This window comes from Benincasa hispida, chromosome 2, assembly GCF_027475165.1.
Source record: "Benincasa hispida cultivar pf3 chromosome 2, pf3_genome.v1.1, whole genome shotgun sequence".
In the NCBI taxonomy this organism is placed as follows: domain Eukaryota; kingdom Viridiplantae; phylum Streptophyta; class Magnoliopsida; order Cucurbitales; family Cucurbitaceae; genus Benincasa; species Benincasa hispida.
Window position 1 is genome coordinate 51,839,230 of NC_143479.1, and position 13,302 is coordinate 51,852,531.

The 13,302-nt window shown below is 34.8% G+C and overlaps 1 protein-coding gene across 9 annotated transcripts; it reads right to left on the bottom strand.

Moving 5' to 3' along the window:
• Window positions 1-128: 128 nt before the first annotated feature.
• Window positions 129-10,809, bottom strand: SETH2 (UDP-Glycosyltransferase superfamily protein). Of its 9 annotated transcripts, XM_039023374.2 has the most exons (15): window positions 10,689-10,809; window positions 10,197-10,529; window positions 9,771-9,841; window positions 6,081-6,220; window positions 4,085-4,330; window positions 3,967-3,999; window positions 3,758-3,880; window positions 3,119-3,273; window positions 2,385-2,475; window positions 2,146-2,262; window positions 1,928-2,031; window positions 1,666-1,756; window positions 1,445-1,574; window positions 712-976; window positions 129-564 (listed from the first exon to the last, which is right to left on the bottom strand). In XM_039023374.2, the coding sequence occupies exons 4-13, from the start codon at window positions 6,198-6,200 to the stop codon at window positions 1,482-1,484; spliced, it is 1,173 nt and encodes a 390-aa protein (XP_038879302.1). In that variant the 5' UTR covers window positions 6,201-6,220; window positions 9,771-9,841; window positions 10,197-10,529; window positions 10,689-10,809; the 3' UTR covers window positions 129-564; window positions 712-976; window positions 1,445-1,481. The 9 variants fall into 9 exon arrangements, with proteins under 9 accessions (XP_038879302.1, XP_038879297.1, XP_038879299.1 ...); XM_039023369.2 differs by having other exon boundaries at window positions 3,758-4,330; XM_039023371.2 differs by lacking the exon at window positions 10,689-10,809 and adding an exon at window positions 6,904-6,972 and having other exon boundaries at window positions 3,758-4,330; window positions 10,197-10,605.
• Window positions 10,810-13,302: the final 2,493 nt, after the last annotated feature.

Here is a 13,302-nt window from a genome sequence, read left to right on the forward strand (position 1 = left end):
TATCATATATTTAATATTACTCACCTACTTTGGAAACACTACAATTCTAAGCATTATTAACACTCTTAGCTAATATGAAAATTTGTTTAGACATATGACTCGATCAAAAGGCCGGAGATAAAAGAACGGAAAACAAACAAACAAACAAACTCCTCTTATGCAACTATGAAATGGTCCCAATTCAGATTACAAATTGGTTAAAAAAAAGTGCAAATTACACAGTAGAATTGAAAATATTGAAAACGTTGATTACAAATTTCTTTCGTCAAACATCTAAAGAGAAATATCATAAATCATACCTACCCTCGACTCTTAAGAATAGCAAAAAAGAAAAGAAAAATGTTGTACAAAAGGTGGTCTCTCCTATGTCTTGAAGCAACAGGTGGAAGCATCAACATAAAGTGGCGAGATATGTTATGTTATGGACCAAAATCACACCAGAAAGCCTCCATGAAATGATCCCAATTCAGATTCACAAGTTAGAGTACCCCACAAAACATAATCAAGATCGTAAAAAGCTTATGCTTGCATAAGGCGTGCCATTGAAGCCAACATAGATAAGACCTGGAACAAAGTAAACAGTGTAAATCCTCCTATGCAAGACCAACCATGTGAAAGTTTTGACCATATAAAAAGATTGCAACTTTCCAAAGTGTGGGAGAAAAAAGGAAATGAAATAGTGAGAGTCACACAAGAGAGAGAAACTCCTACCTCTCATGAAGGGTCCGGAGTCAACAAACAGTTGTGATTATGAGCTAGGTGTTATTAAGTTACATACTTCTCTTTAATATATCTCTGTATATTCCTTCTGAAAATACTCAATAAGCGTCAGCCTACATCATTGGGGAAGAATACCTTGTTTTCACGAACAAAAATGTTTCTGAACCTTTTCCACGACGAAGGATAAAAGGAAGACGATGCATTTCTTTCCATTGCACAGGAATGAGATTCTGGAGTTCAACCTCGTAACATACGCCTGCATAACGAATATCTCGTTAGAAAACATTTTGCAAAAGGTGATATTCGTATCTATTCAAAGCAAACACAAGCCATATGATGTTGACATTCACGAGTGCCCTAAATCCTAAATTGGTATATAAATTTTCAAGGAAAAAAAATGATGAAAATTCAAGATATAGTATTCAAGAAAAGAGAGATAAAAAGGGCACATGCAATGTCAGCATAGTAGTTCCAAGAAAACTAGACTGGTCATTCATACTTCATTTTTTTCCCAACATTACAGTGAAAATAATTTTGCTGTCAGACATTTGCAGAGAAGAACAAGGCAACGAAGTGCATTTCATTTATCCAGGAAAGGATTGCCTTTCCTTTATCTTTTTGAAGCTAGTTACAAGATACAATTTAAATTTTCTAACTACATGGCTCAAAAATCATGGATCTACACGTAGTTTAAGTAGGCAGCATCCATGCTTTGGTTATATACCTGGAAAAGCACTCTTGACAGTGTGATCGTAGCCATTTTATGGCTTTTCAACGTTGATGTCATGCATTGGCCCCTGATCTTGATTGCACGTCAATTTAAAATCAGGCACAACTTCAATGTTCTCATCAGGCTATATTTAGAGTTTAGAGGGTAGTCAATACAATATAAAATGAACATTGGAAGATATTGCAGTGAAACCAAAAGGAGTGCAACTATATTACCTGCCATAGTTTCAAAAAATACCATAGCAAAAAGTCGATGATCATAACCAAACAAAAAAGCTTTCCAGCCCACGACCCACATGAGAGATACCTGAAATATAGATTTTAGTTGTGACGCAGCAAGTTGCACAAATGACAAAACAGATTGCTCTAGTTTTCAGATTGACCAAATTATCTGGATTCTGACAGATGTGTTCTCTCAAATTCCAATTTAAGCATATCAATTCTCTGTCTAAACGGTGACACACCAACATATCAATACCTGGAGAGTCGTCCAAGAAGATTTTGATCCGAGCTTCTCAGAGCATAGTCATAAACAATAACTGTCCTCCTTGCAACATCATGCCAATCATACAATTTCTTCATCTAAGATTTTTTTTTTTTTTTTAAGATTGAGAGAGAACAAAATTAGTACGTAAAATATTGCCAGATGTTCCTAGAGAAACGTTTTGTTATTTTTCCTTCAAAGAATGCACTCACACGATTATGCATTTCTTGTGGGTCAATCGTAGGAAGTATGGTAATTGCCTTCTTAATAGCCTGTACCATATCACCGGGATCAGGTTCTGCAAGTACAACCATGTCATCTGGTAGAACCTGAGAACATAACATAAACGGCCAAATCATAAAATGAATCAAAAAGTTCAAGAAATTAAAGGACAGTGTATTATGAAATATTAAAATGGAAGAGGTAGAAATGAACTTCTATTCTTGCCCACCTCTGGCACACCTCCAACCCGTGTACTAACTGTTAATAATCCACAACTAGCAGCCTCTAATATGGCTATGCAAAAAGCTTCCGTTAAAGAACTGTAAGAATGGTAAGAGTCAGACCGAAATGAAAATACACATTTACAGACAGGTGATGATAGAACCAACACACAACTAGATTTCTGTGTTCTAGTCAACATCTTCATTACCATGTACTCTTTGATTTTAGAATAAACATCAAGGAAAATGTAGCAACCAACAGCATGGAGGCGATGAAAATCCAAATATAACATGGAGAAAACAGAAACAATCATGTAAATGGTTTATTTTCAAGTCTACAAGTTCCATGATCCTTTTAGTAAACACCAAAAGATATTGAATTTACTACAGTAGTACAAGGTCTATGACAACATGATTCTCAAACTGTTTCTATTCCCAAAGTCTTTAAAAGTACCAACATTCAGAGATTGAAAATAAGTCAACCTCATTTTTAACAAAAATTCACAGTTCGAATCTGCACCAAATTAACATTTCTCGTATTCACCTTTCACTCCAGGAAGGATGGAAAAAATAAATAAAATTTCATTTGACATCAACCCAGTGGCAGAATTGTTTTAGTTTTGATTGACAACATCAATTAAAGAACAGAGAAAAACCTTATTTTTTCAAAAAGAATGAAAACATTTAGTTTAAACCTTGAGTAAAATCTGTAGTTCAAGTAGAAAACTCCAGAAGTGGCAACCTATTAAGAAATATATGGCCAGATATAAGAACTGATCGAACGTGAGCATGTGGAACAGCTCCCAACATCTCAACTCGATCTTGAAGACCATGCTTTTCCCTCATCTCTTCCAGCCGCACACGTTTTGGTCCATCTCCTCCAATAATGAATCGCACCTGTGAAAGTTACATGTAATCTAAGAATTAAATACTCCAATCACATCTTTCTGCAGATGAGCATGCTCACGACATGAAATTTCCATCCTAGACATAGGGCATCACTCCACAACATAATGGTCATACTCATTGATATACCCAATTGTAATCATTAAGCACCATTTTACTTGAATTTTATACTAGAATTCTATTTTTAAAGTTGAGAATGTGTATAAAATTCGACTTAACCTTAATGATATTGACATATAAATAGGCCAAGCTATTGATATCATTCTTAAATGGCAGGGATTCGTGCACTAAGAAACTAATGAAGTACATTATCACTTGACTTATGGCAAAACTCAATACAACCATTGAACTAGGAAGTCCAGACTAGAAAACCAAAGAAACATCCCTAGGAATAAGTTCAGGCGAATCAACCACATAGAAGAAGAATATCAAATGCTTATACTTCAAAGAACCATCAGCTTGACTTAAAACTTACATTAGCAAACATCCGACAGACTTCAGGAATGACCTCGACTAGCAAATCTGCCCCCTTGCGATAAACCAATCGACTTACAACCACAATGATAATCTCATTTGTACTGGGTCGGTTCAAAGCAGGCTTAAACATAGCAGTATCAACAGCATTAGGTACTACAAAAACCTTTTCTGGAGGCAAACCTGATCGTAGAACTGTGTTTTCCTTACTAGTATGTGAAACGCATATAGCCTCACTAACATCTGCTAAAGTAAATTGCAATACTTTGTTCATATGGATGCTTCCCACATCAGCAAAACCATATAGAGAATGATCTGTAAATACAACCTTGTATCCCATGGTCCTTGCATGCATCAAAGCTTCATGGCAAAGAGTTGAAAAGGCCTGGTGGCCATGCACTAACGTAATTTTTTCTCGAATCAGGATTGTCCTGACAATTGGAAGTGTCCCATAGAATGTTGGCAATGTATTTTGCATTAGAAATGGTTTCCATGGTACATAATACACTTTTAAGCCACCTGTCATGTATCTCACACCGCTACGATTTCCATAAGCATGGGTCATCGCCACAACCTAGACAATTGATTTCTAAAAATTTTCACAATTGATAGAAATTTAAACTTGCACAGATATCAAATTTGGCTTACTAAGCATGCAAAAAGCTAGGAAAGAGAACTCGATGGAGACTGGGACCAAAATATTGAAAAATTTCCCATCTGTATATCTATGATTTTTCATATTACTTAATTTATTCAATGTACGAGTGCAAAAAAATTCCATAATAAGAATATTTATGTCCGCTTCATGGGCTCCTGATCTTGAGCTTGTCAGCTTTTTTGTTACAAAATAAGAGACTTGGACATTCAATTACGAGGTGGATATATATATGAGATGAAGTTGTTGAAAAAGCATCCATAAATTTACTATTTTACTCTTAACGAAGAGTCACATTCACTTAAACACACATAATTGTATACTTTGACACATTTAAGCGCTTCTAGAAATAACAAACTAGATGATATGTTACATTTAATAGTTAAGATTCACACAATTTTGAGATATATATATATATATATATATTCTCTTAGGATGTAAAATCTAGACAAAGTAGAGTCGAATGTAGTGAAGGGAAGAGAGAGAGAGGTTCCAAGTTAGATTTTTTAACATAAATTTCAAAACCAAAAAAATCATTTGTTATCCAAGGGAACCTTTAAACTCAAAGATACTGTTGTAAAACATATCTTAATCAAGTAAGGTCATCTATAAAGCACAGATATTTCATGTTAGGCAAAGAATCCGTATCATAACCGACACTCTGATATACTTCCCGAATACAGATTTGACACACGATTTGGCGTATCTATTTTTACGCTGACCTTTTTTTAAAGAAAAAATATAAACAACTCATCTAATCTTTCCCAATCCAAATCAAGCAACTTATTTAAAAAGCTCACTGCCTAATCCAAAACTAAAAGGAAAAAAATAAAAATAAAAGACCAAACCCTAGAATCATCTAATCTTCATCTTCATTTAAGTCCCCACAAAGTCCCGCAAAATATAACCCACTTAATATCTTGAACAATTCAGCGAAGTTCTTCATTTACTTTCATACCCACTTGAATATCTTGAACAATTCAACGAAGAAGTTCTTCATTTACCTTCATACTTCTCTCTCTGATCTTTTTTTTATTCTATAATCAATCTAAGTCCCTTTTTCTATTGCATTCAATTGACTATTATAGTTCAATGTCTCTAATGTTGCTTATTGAATTGTATTTTAGTGTTTGTATTGTATTTTGTACTATTGTCATTAACTAGACATTTTATGATTTTTCATGGACTTAGTGGATTACATTTGGTATCTTTATATTAAATTTACCTCTATCCTAATTTTTTTTAAAAAAGTATCTTTAACGTATCAGTATCCTAGTTTTTGGATATTGACGTATCATCGTATCCTATCCGTGTTTGTGCTTCATAGAAGGACATCTTTCTTATGGAATCTTTAGTTCAAATGCAATGCTTGTAGGCCGCACCTTCACAAATGAGAGTCAAGATAAACTATTTTATAGAATCTAGATCTCCTTTAGCCATGCTTGAAGAAAATTTTCTCCTCTGTTTTATAATTATAGCTTAACTACCCTTGCTAATCACTGAAGGTGTTTTTTGTAGTTGTTAACTGATAAAAACTTTTTTTTTTTTTTTTGTATTCCAATTCATCATATCCATGAATAGTTTATGCTTCCTTAAAAGAATAATAATAATAATAATAATAAAAACAACAAAATAAAACAAAACAAAACATTGAAGGGTCATCTCTAACCTTGTGACCAAGTTTCAGAAGACATTGTGAGAGACAATAAATGTGACTTTCCACACCACCAAAGTTGGGATAAAAGAAATCAGAGACCATCAAAATTCTGTGTCTTCTTTGATCACTCATCACAAAGATCTCCCAAAAACCTGCCGATGAGCAAAACATTGTGATCCAATACAGCCAACCACCCTCGTACACAAGAAACAAAATTGGTTTCACACAAACAACATAGTTGCAACAACCCGTACTATACAGTTATTATAAACAAAAGTGTGAAAAGTAAAATTAAAAAACTAGAACACTATACAGCCGAATAAAAAATCTATTACAAACGATATCTAAGATAAGCTATCAGATCCTGAAAATAAATCTCTCAATGCCTTGTGCCAAAATGCACCAAACTTCATTTCTTCCAAAACTACCACCCGATCCTTCAGGTGAAAATATTTTCAAAAAAAAACAAAATTGAGTAGAAAAGTATTGTTGTTCTTATTAGAGAGAAAGAGAAGTGGGGAAGTATACATTTTATCCAATCATTTCTCACTATAAATACCAATTCTAAATACTAAAAATAGCTTAGTTGACCACATAAAATAAGTAATAAACACCACTAACCTAATTTTACAAAACTAGCCACTAACTCCAAATATAGATACTTAAACTAACTGTTTCTTTACGACTCCCTTGGAAACTAGGACCTTGAATTAATTCAAAACAACTAAAAATAGACTTGCAGCTTAAGTTAACTAACATACTCCTCCTGTCTGAAATACTGCAAACACCTAAGTTGCTCCTAAGAGCTCAAAAATGACAACACTAAAAGACTTACCAAATATAACTGTTGTTTGCTCCTCTGAGTTGCAATGAACCAACTACAATTCTCCTCCCTTTTGCATATCTTTCAAAAAAAAAATTATTTTAAAATGTTTGGTCCTAGGAAAAACTGGATTCGAAGCAGTAAAGTAGTTTGATTATCCACAAACACCTTCACACTATCTTCTTGTTTCAAATGTAAGTCATACATCAACTTATTCAACCAAACAACTAGGTTTACTACTACAACTGTTGCGGAATGAACTCAACTTCTGTAGTTGATTAAGCCACTATTGCAACTGATTGAGCCACTATATCTCAACTTTGAGTTCATTGTTGCAGTTGCAACAATAAACCAAGTTGTTTGGGTGAAGGATGCATGATTTACATCTAAAGCAAGAAGAGAGTATGAAGATCGTTGTAGGTAATCAAGCTAATTGAGTTATTTCTTTGAATCCATTTTTCCATGGAAGGACCAAACATTTTAAGATAATATATTAGGTGGTGTTTGGCCCCCAACTTCAAGTGGGTGGAGTGGGTTTTATGTTTGGGGCTCCAATTTTAATAGTTGGTGTTTCCAACTATTATAGCCTACAATTTATAATGTTTACTATTTCCTACTCATCCCCTTTTTCCCTCTTTGTTACAATGTTTACTGTTTTCTACCCAAACTAAAATAGTTTGCACCCAAAATACGGATTATTACCACTCAAATTAAAATGATCTACACCTCAAAACAGACTATTATAACCCATTGACTATAATAACCAACTCAATGCTCCAAACACTCCCTTAAGTTTTGAGAGAGATGCAAAAGGAAGGAGAAGTGCAACTAATTCATTGCAATTGCAATGCAGAGGAGGAAATAGCAAGTATCTTCACTAAGTCTTTCAGTGTTAGTCATTTTCAAGTTCTTATGAGCAAGCTAGGTGTTTACAACATGCCAGCATTTGAGTCGAGAAGAGTATGTTAGTTAACTCAAGTTGCAAGTCAATTTTTAGTTGTTTTGAAATAGTCCAAGGTCCTATTTCTAGAAAAGTTGTTGATAGATAGTTAGTTTAAGTATCTATATTTGGAGTCAGTGGATAGTTTTGAAGAATTAGGTTAGTGGAGTTTGTTGTTGATTTCATGTTGTTAGCTAAACTAATTTTAGCATTCCGAATTGGTATTTATAGTAGAGGCGAAAGTCAATTTGGCTTGTCAATTTTGGGGCACACCAAGAACCAAACCAACCCGATCAATTTTACAAAGAAATGAACCAAACTGATATCAATAAAGAACAAAACCAACAGATTGATTTTTATTCGATTCAATTTATTGTCGGTTTGGTTCTCAATCTTTTGCCTTCCTTTTTTTCTTTTTTCTTTTTTTTTTTTTTTCCTTTTTTTGTGCTTTTGTTTTAAATTGGTCCTTTTTGCTCTTTTTAAGTAGCAAAAATATATGCACCATAATACTTGGTCATTTTTCTAAACAACAAATATAAATGCACCATAATAATTAAAATACTAAAAAGGGACCTAAGGTTAGAATTTATTTTTAAGGGTATATATATACCCTCGACTCAATTCGGTTTTGAATGGTCTTTTCAATCAAGAAAAGCTCCAAACCAATAATTTTTTATTTTCTCCAAATACAAATCAAGACATCCAATTTTATACTAAAAAATCAAACCAAACTAGTGGTTTAGTTCGGTTTTTCAGATTTTGGATTATTTGTTGGATTCCTAATTTATAGTGAGAAGTGATTGAATAAAATATACACTTCCCCAATTTTCCTCTTTCTTTCCAATAAGAACAACAAATTCTCAATAAGCACTTCTCAATTTCCTGTATAGATTTTCAATAAAACAAAACTTTCAAATACTTTTAATTAAATAAAACTTTCAATCATTCAATACTTTCATTTAACAAAGTGGAAAAAATGCATAATTGGAGTAGACCAGACATATGTTACCCATTGGTAACACTAATCGTTACGTCATGCATTCTCAGTCTTTTTTAAAGCTCAAAGCACAATAAAGCACAATAGTCTTTTGGGCTTAAGCGCAAGGAGCAAAAAAAGTGCGGGCTATTTTTTAGTTAATAAGGAAGGAAAAGCTCTAATTATTACTATTTTTTAAAATAATGAAAAAAAAAAAAAAAAAAGAAACCAATGTGCAAGGTTGTGAGCCTCGCCTTGAACCAGACCTTGGTCTTAAGCCTAGACGCGCCTAGATGAGCGCCCGAGAGGGCTTTTCAAAACACTATTCATTCATATATGATGATTAAAAATCTACCAGAAAATTCAATGCACTTAAGTGTGAAGCCGTCTGAGTGCAACATATAAATCTTCATGCCAATGGAATGCCAAACGACTATAAAGTGTCTTCCCACAAATATGTTTCAATCATGCCATTTACCATCAATTCCAAATCTGGCTACTACACAACAAACATACAATCCCAAAACAAAATTTGGCATATCCGGATAGCCCTAATTGAATCTTTCATAATATTTGAAACAAAATATGCAATTTCAAATAACAATTTCAGTAGAAGAATTCATCTTCCTTAGTTGGAAACCTTTCTCTAGCAGGTTTCTTCGTGGCTTCTTTTTTTGTATCCTTTGTGTTTTTTTCATTTTCTTTTATCAATGAAAGCAGTTGATTCTATCAAAAACAAAAGAATTCAACAAACTAAACCATTCAAACATTTCAAAAACATATTTTTCGTTTGAAATAATTTTGAACCATCACATACTTTCATGTGACAGAAACAATTAAAATACACAAAACAATTTCACTCAATCCTCAAATCACATAAATCATGCTTTCATACATTTGTCAGACATTCAAAACATAATTGTTGAAACAATTTTCTGCTTTGTAAGGGATGCAGCTACTTACCTCGATTAACAGTTCTATAATCTCAATCAAAATTTCAATTTCACCTTCTTGAATTCCAATCTTCTAGAGGCCTAAAAAAATAAGACAACGTTTAGAAGTTAACTCAGTTCAAAAACCTTAATCGAGACCAAGAGATTGTTTAAAAGATATATTCTAAGTCAAAATCCACTATAAATCTTAATCGATCACTACAAAATAGTCCAAAACTACAAATAGAAAGTTCCCACCAGTCACAGGCTGATCTAACATACTTTGATCGAGTTCAAAAGGGTTCAAAGTGCGCTAATACTTACTGAACCTTAATCGAATACTTCAAAATTGATCCAAACATAACAATAGAAGAATTCCAATGACTTATAATCTAATTTGAACACTTAAATCCAATCTGAAAGGAAAAATCGAGCAACTACACTCATTGAATCTTACCAAAAAGGGCTTCGTTCTTTGTCGATTGGTGTCCGAATATGTCTAAACTTGCTGATCCAAACCTTATGGATAGATGGTAGACTGATTTGAGGACAATCTAAGCGTGAGCCAAGAATTCGACCACCAAACACGCAACATACCGTCGTTGAAAATCACTGCTGGAGCAGCGTTCGAAAGTGTCGCTAGTGTTCACCGTCGAAAAGAGAGTACACCAACCAAGCTAACACAATCACCTGGGTTGGGTTTCGTGGGTACTGCCGTAGCGTCCCTGGAGGAGGAGACTCATGACGGTCGCTCGTGGTCTGTGGTCGCCAGCGAAGAGGTCTGCAACGGCTGCAAGAAGATGTTGTTCATGACTGTACAAGTAATTCAGATAGAAAATGTGGTTCGCCTTAATAAATCAACAAACCCCACTAGTGTTCTAGCAAACAACTCGTGATATTGCATACAAGAAAACCCGCAAACAAACTTCAATAAGAAGAACACCATTACCATTCAGCATTCAGCATCGATAAGTGGAGAAGGAAAAGGCGAAGAGAGAAAGAATAACCGGTGAAATGGAGGATGCCCAAAAAAGGATTTATTTGAAATTTGTACGGATGACCCAAAAATTGAACCTAAAATATCAAATGACCCATTTTTAAAAAATAATGTCAATTGACCTGATATCATCGTCATATCAAATTACGTAAGTTGCCCTTACTTCTTCGTCTTCTTACCTTTTTACTGAGAATCCACCAAAACTAAACTATTCTTCATTCAAATTTTCCATGGCTAATGGCTTCGTATCGCTCATAAACGAAAAAATTATTTCCGACTTGCAAACAATTCTACTGCCGCTGACAAATTGAATCTGATCGATAAATCTTTCAATATGTGCCTGAAAATGTCTTACATTGATCGGTAATGGGGCTTTGTGGCTCGTTTTGGGTTTAGAAATACACTCATATGGTTTTTTTTGTTTGTTTTTTTGGTTTTCAATGTGTTTTGTGGTTGAAGACGAGTAGAAAGAGTTTGTGAGCGAGATAAGTGAGAGTGAAATTGGTAGAGCGACACTGGAGAGCGCGAATGTGAGCGAGATGAGTGAACTATGGTTTTTTTGTTTGTTTTTCTGGTTTTCGATGTGTTAAGTAGTTGAAGACGAGTAAAAAGAGAGAATGTAAGGGAGATAAATGAGAGCAACATCGGAGAGAGCGATACTTGAGAGAGCGATACTGGAGAGAGTGACACCAGCGAGAGCGAATCCAGTGAGATTTAAACAGAATGTTGTTTTACATTTTTTTTTCCTGAAGGAGTTTACCGATTGAATTTTTATTTCATGCAGGAGTGATTTAAGATGGCCACATGTTTTAGAATAGCCAAAGCCGACCGATTTTCCGATTAAGTAACCAGTTTGGCCCACATTGCTAATGCAAACAAGATTGTCAAAGAGAAGCTCACGCCGACGCAGTTGGACATGTTCAAGAGAACAGTTTTGGGGCGATTGTAGACATTGACATGGTATTTAACAGTCCAATTGTCCATCACATGTTGCTTAGAGAAGTGAAGAGGACAAGATCAAACTCAATGTCATTCTCTGTTTGTGGGAAGGTTGTCACTTTTTCGAAGGATGACCTTTTGTTGATGACTGGTTATGGCAATCCCCAACACGAGTTAATCGGAACCAGCAGTCCTCATATGAACTTACTATCAATTATTTTGGTAATTGAGCGATGAAGGACACTTTACACCTCCGTCAACTTGAAGAAAAATACAAGGACTTAGAGTTATCTCGCACGTGTCCAATCGATTATCTCGCACGTGTACCCGATAACAATCAATAAGCTTCACCCGATATTGTCTGCCCTTATCGGCTTCACTTGCCAATCGGGTTTCACAGTAGTCAAAGTGCAATGTCGTTCGAGATGCTCAGTAATTCCTCCGTTCGTAGAACCACGATTTGAGCATTCCTCTAACATGTTCAATCAAGCATACTATGGGCATTAGCCGGTACTCTTTAATTAAGGAATTGAAACACTCTGCACTGTTGGATGACACGTTATCATATCTTCGTTCTATTTGGTAAACCCGTGCCCACCATTGAAGACCGATGTCTTCCAAATATTTCGTGACAGCACCATCTCTAAAACTGCGGAATTCGTCCTATTTTGTCTGGAACTCTGTCATGCGAAATGCCCTTGCTGCATCTCTAAATATCCCAACAACCGTGTTAGCCTTAAAATTTGTAACAAGATTTTGTTCTATATGCTATGTGCACAATCCATGAAATGTTATGGGAAAAAATGCACGAATAGCATTGTCGATAGATACCATCCAATCAGACATAAACACCAGATTATCTGGTTCTCCGATACTGCATTTCAAGTTTGACATAAATCATTTCCATGATCGATCGGTTTTATTGTCCACTATTGTATATGCTAGTGGGTATAATTGATTTTTCCCGTCCATAGAAACCACAACCAATATGGTGCCTTTGTATTTTCCTTTCAAGTGCGACCCATCAACAATAATACAAGGTCGACAGCTTGCAAAACCTCTAATACAAGGCCCTAATGCCATAAACATATATTTGAAATGCACCTCATCTTCAAGTTCGATTTCAAAGACTGTACCCGGATTCTCTATTTTTAGCGCTTCTCCATAAGCATGTAGTATGGAGTATGAGTATTCTGGAATACCTCTAGTGAGATCATACGCGGCTTCCCTTGCACGCCACGCTTTATCATAAATTATGTTCACGCCATAATCTCTCCTCATATCCTCAACGATATGACAAGGTTTATAAATATGTCCCATGCCCGTGAACTTATCTTTGATGAGTTGACCAACAACCGTAGCAGTTGCTTGTCTATGGTCGTGATTCAAAATTCCTATGGAACATTTGTGCGAACTGCAATACTTTGTGATCTTGAATATATCAGACTCTTCCATTTTGACTGCACAAAGGCTCCATTTACATGTCTCTTCAATGCATTTGATAGTGAACAGAGATTTGGTTGATTTCCTGACCTTAAATTCAAAATTTATGTTGATGGACATAATAGATAATCTCATTTTCAAGTCCTTTTTACTCAAAAATAGTTGACCAACTTCAACGTCCTCT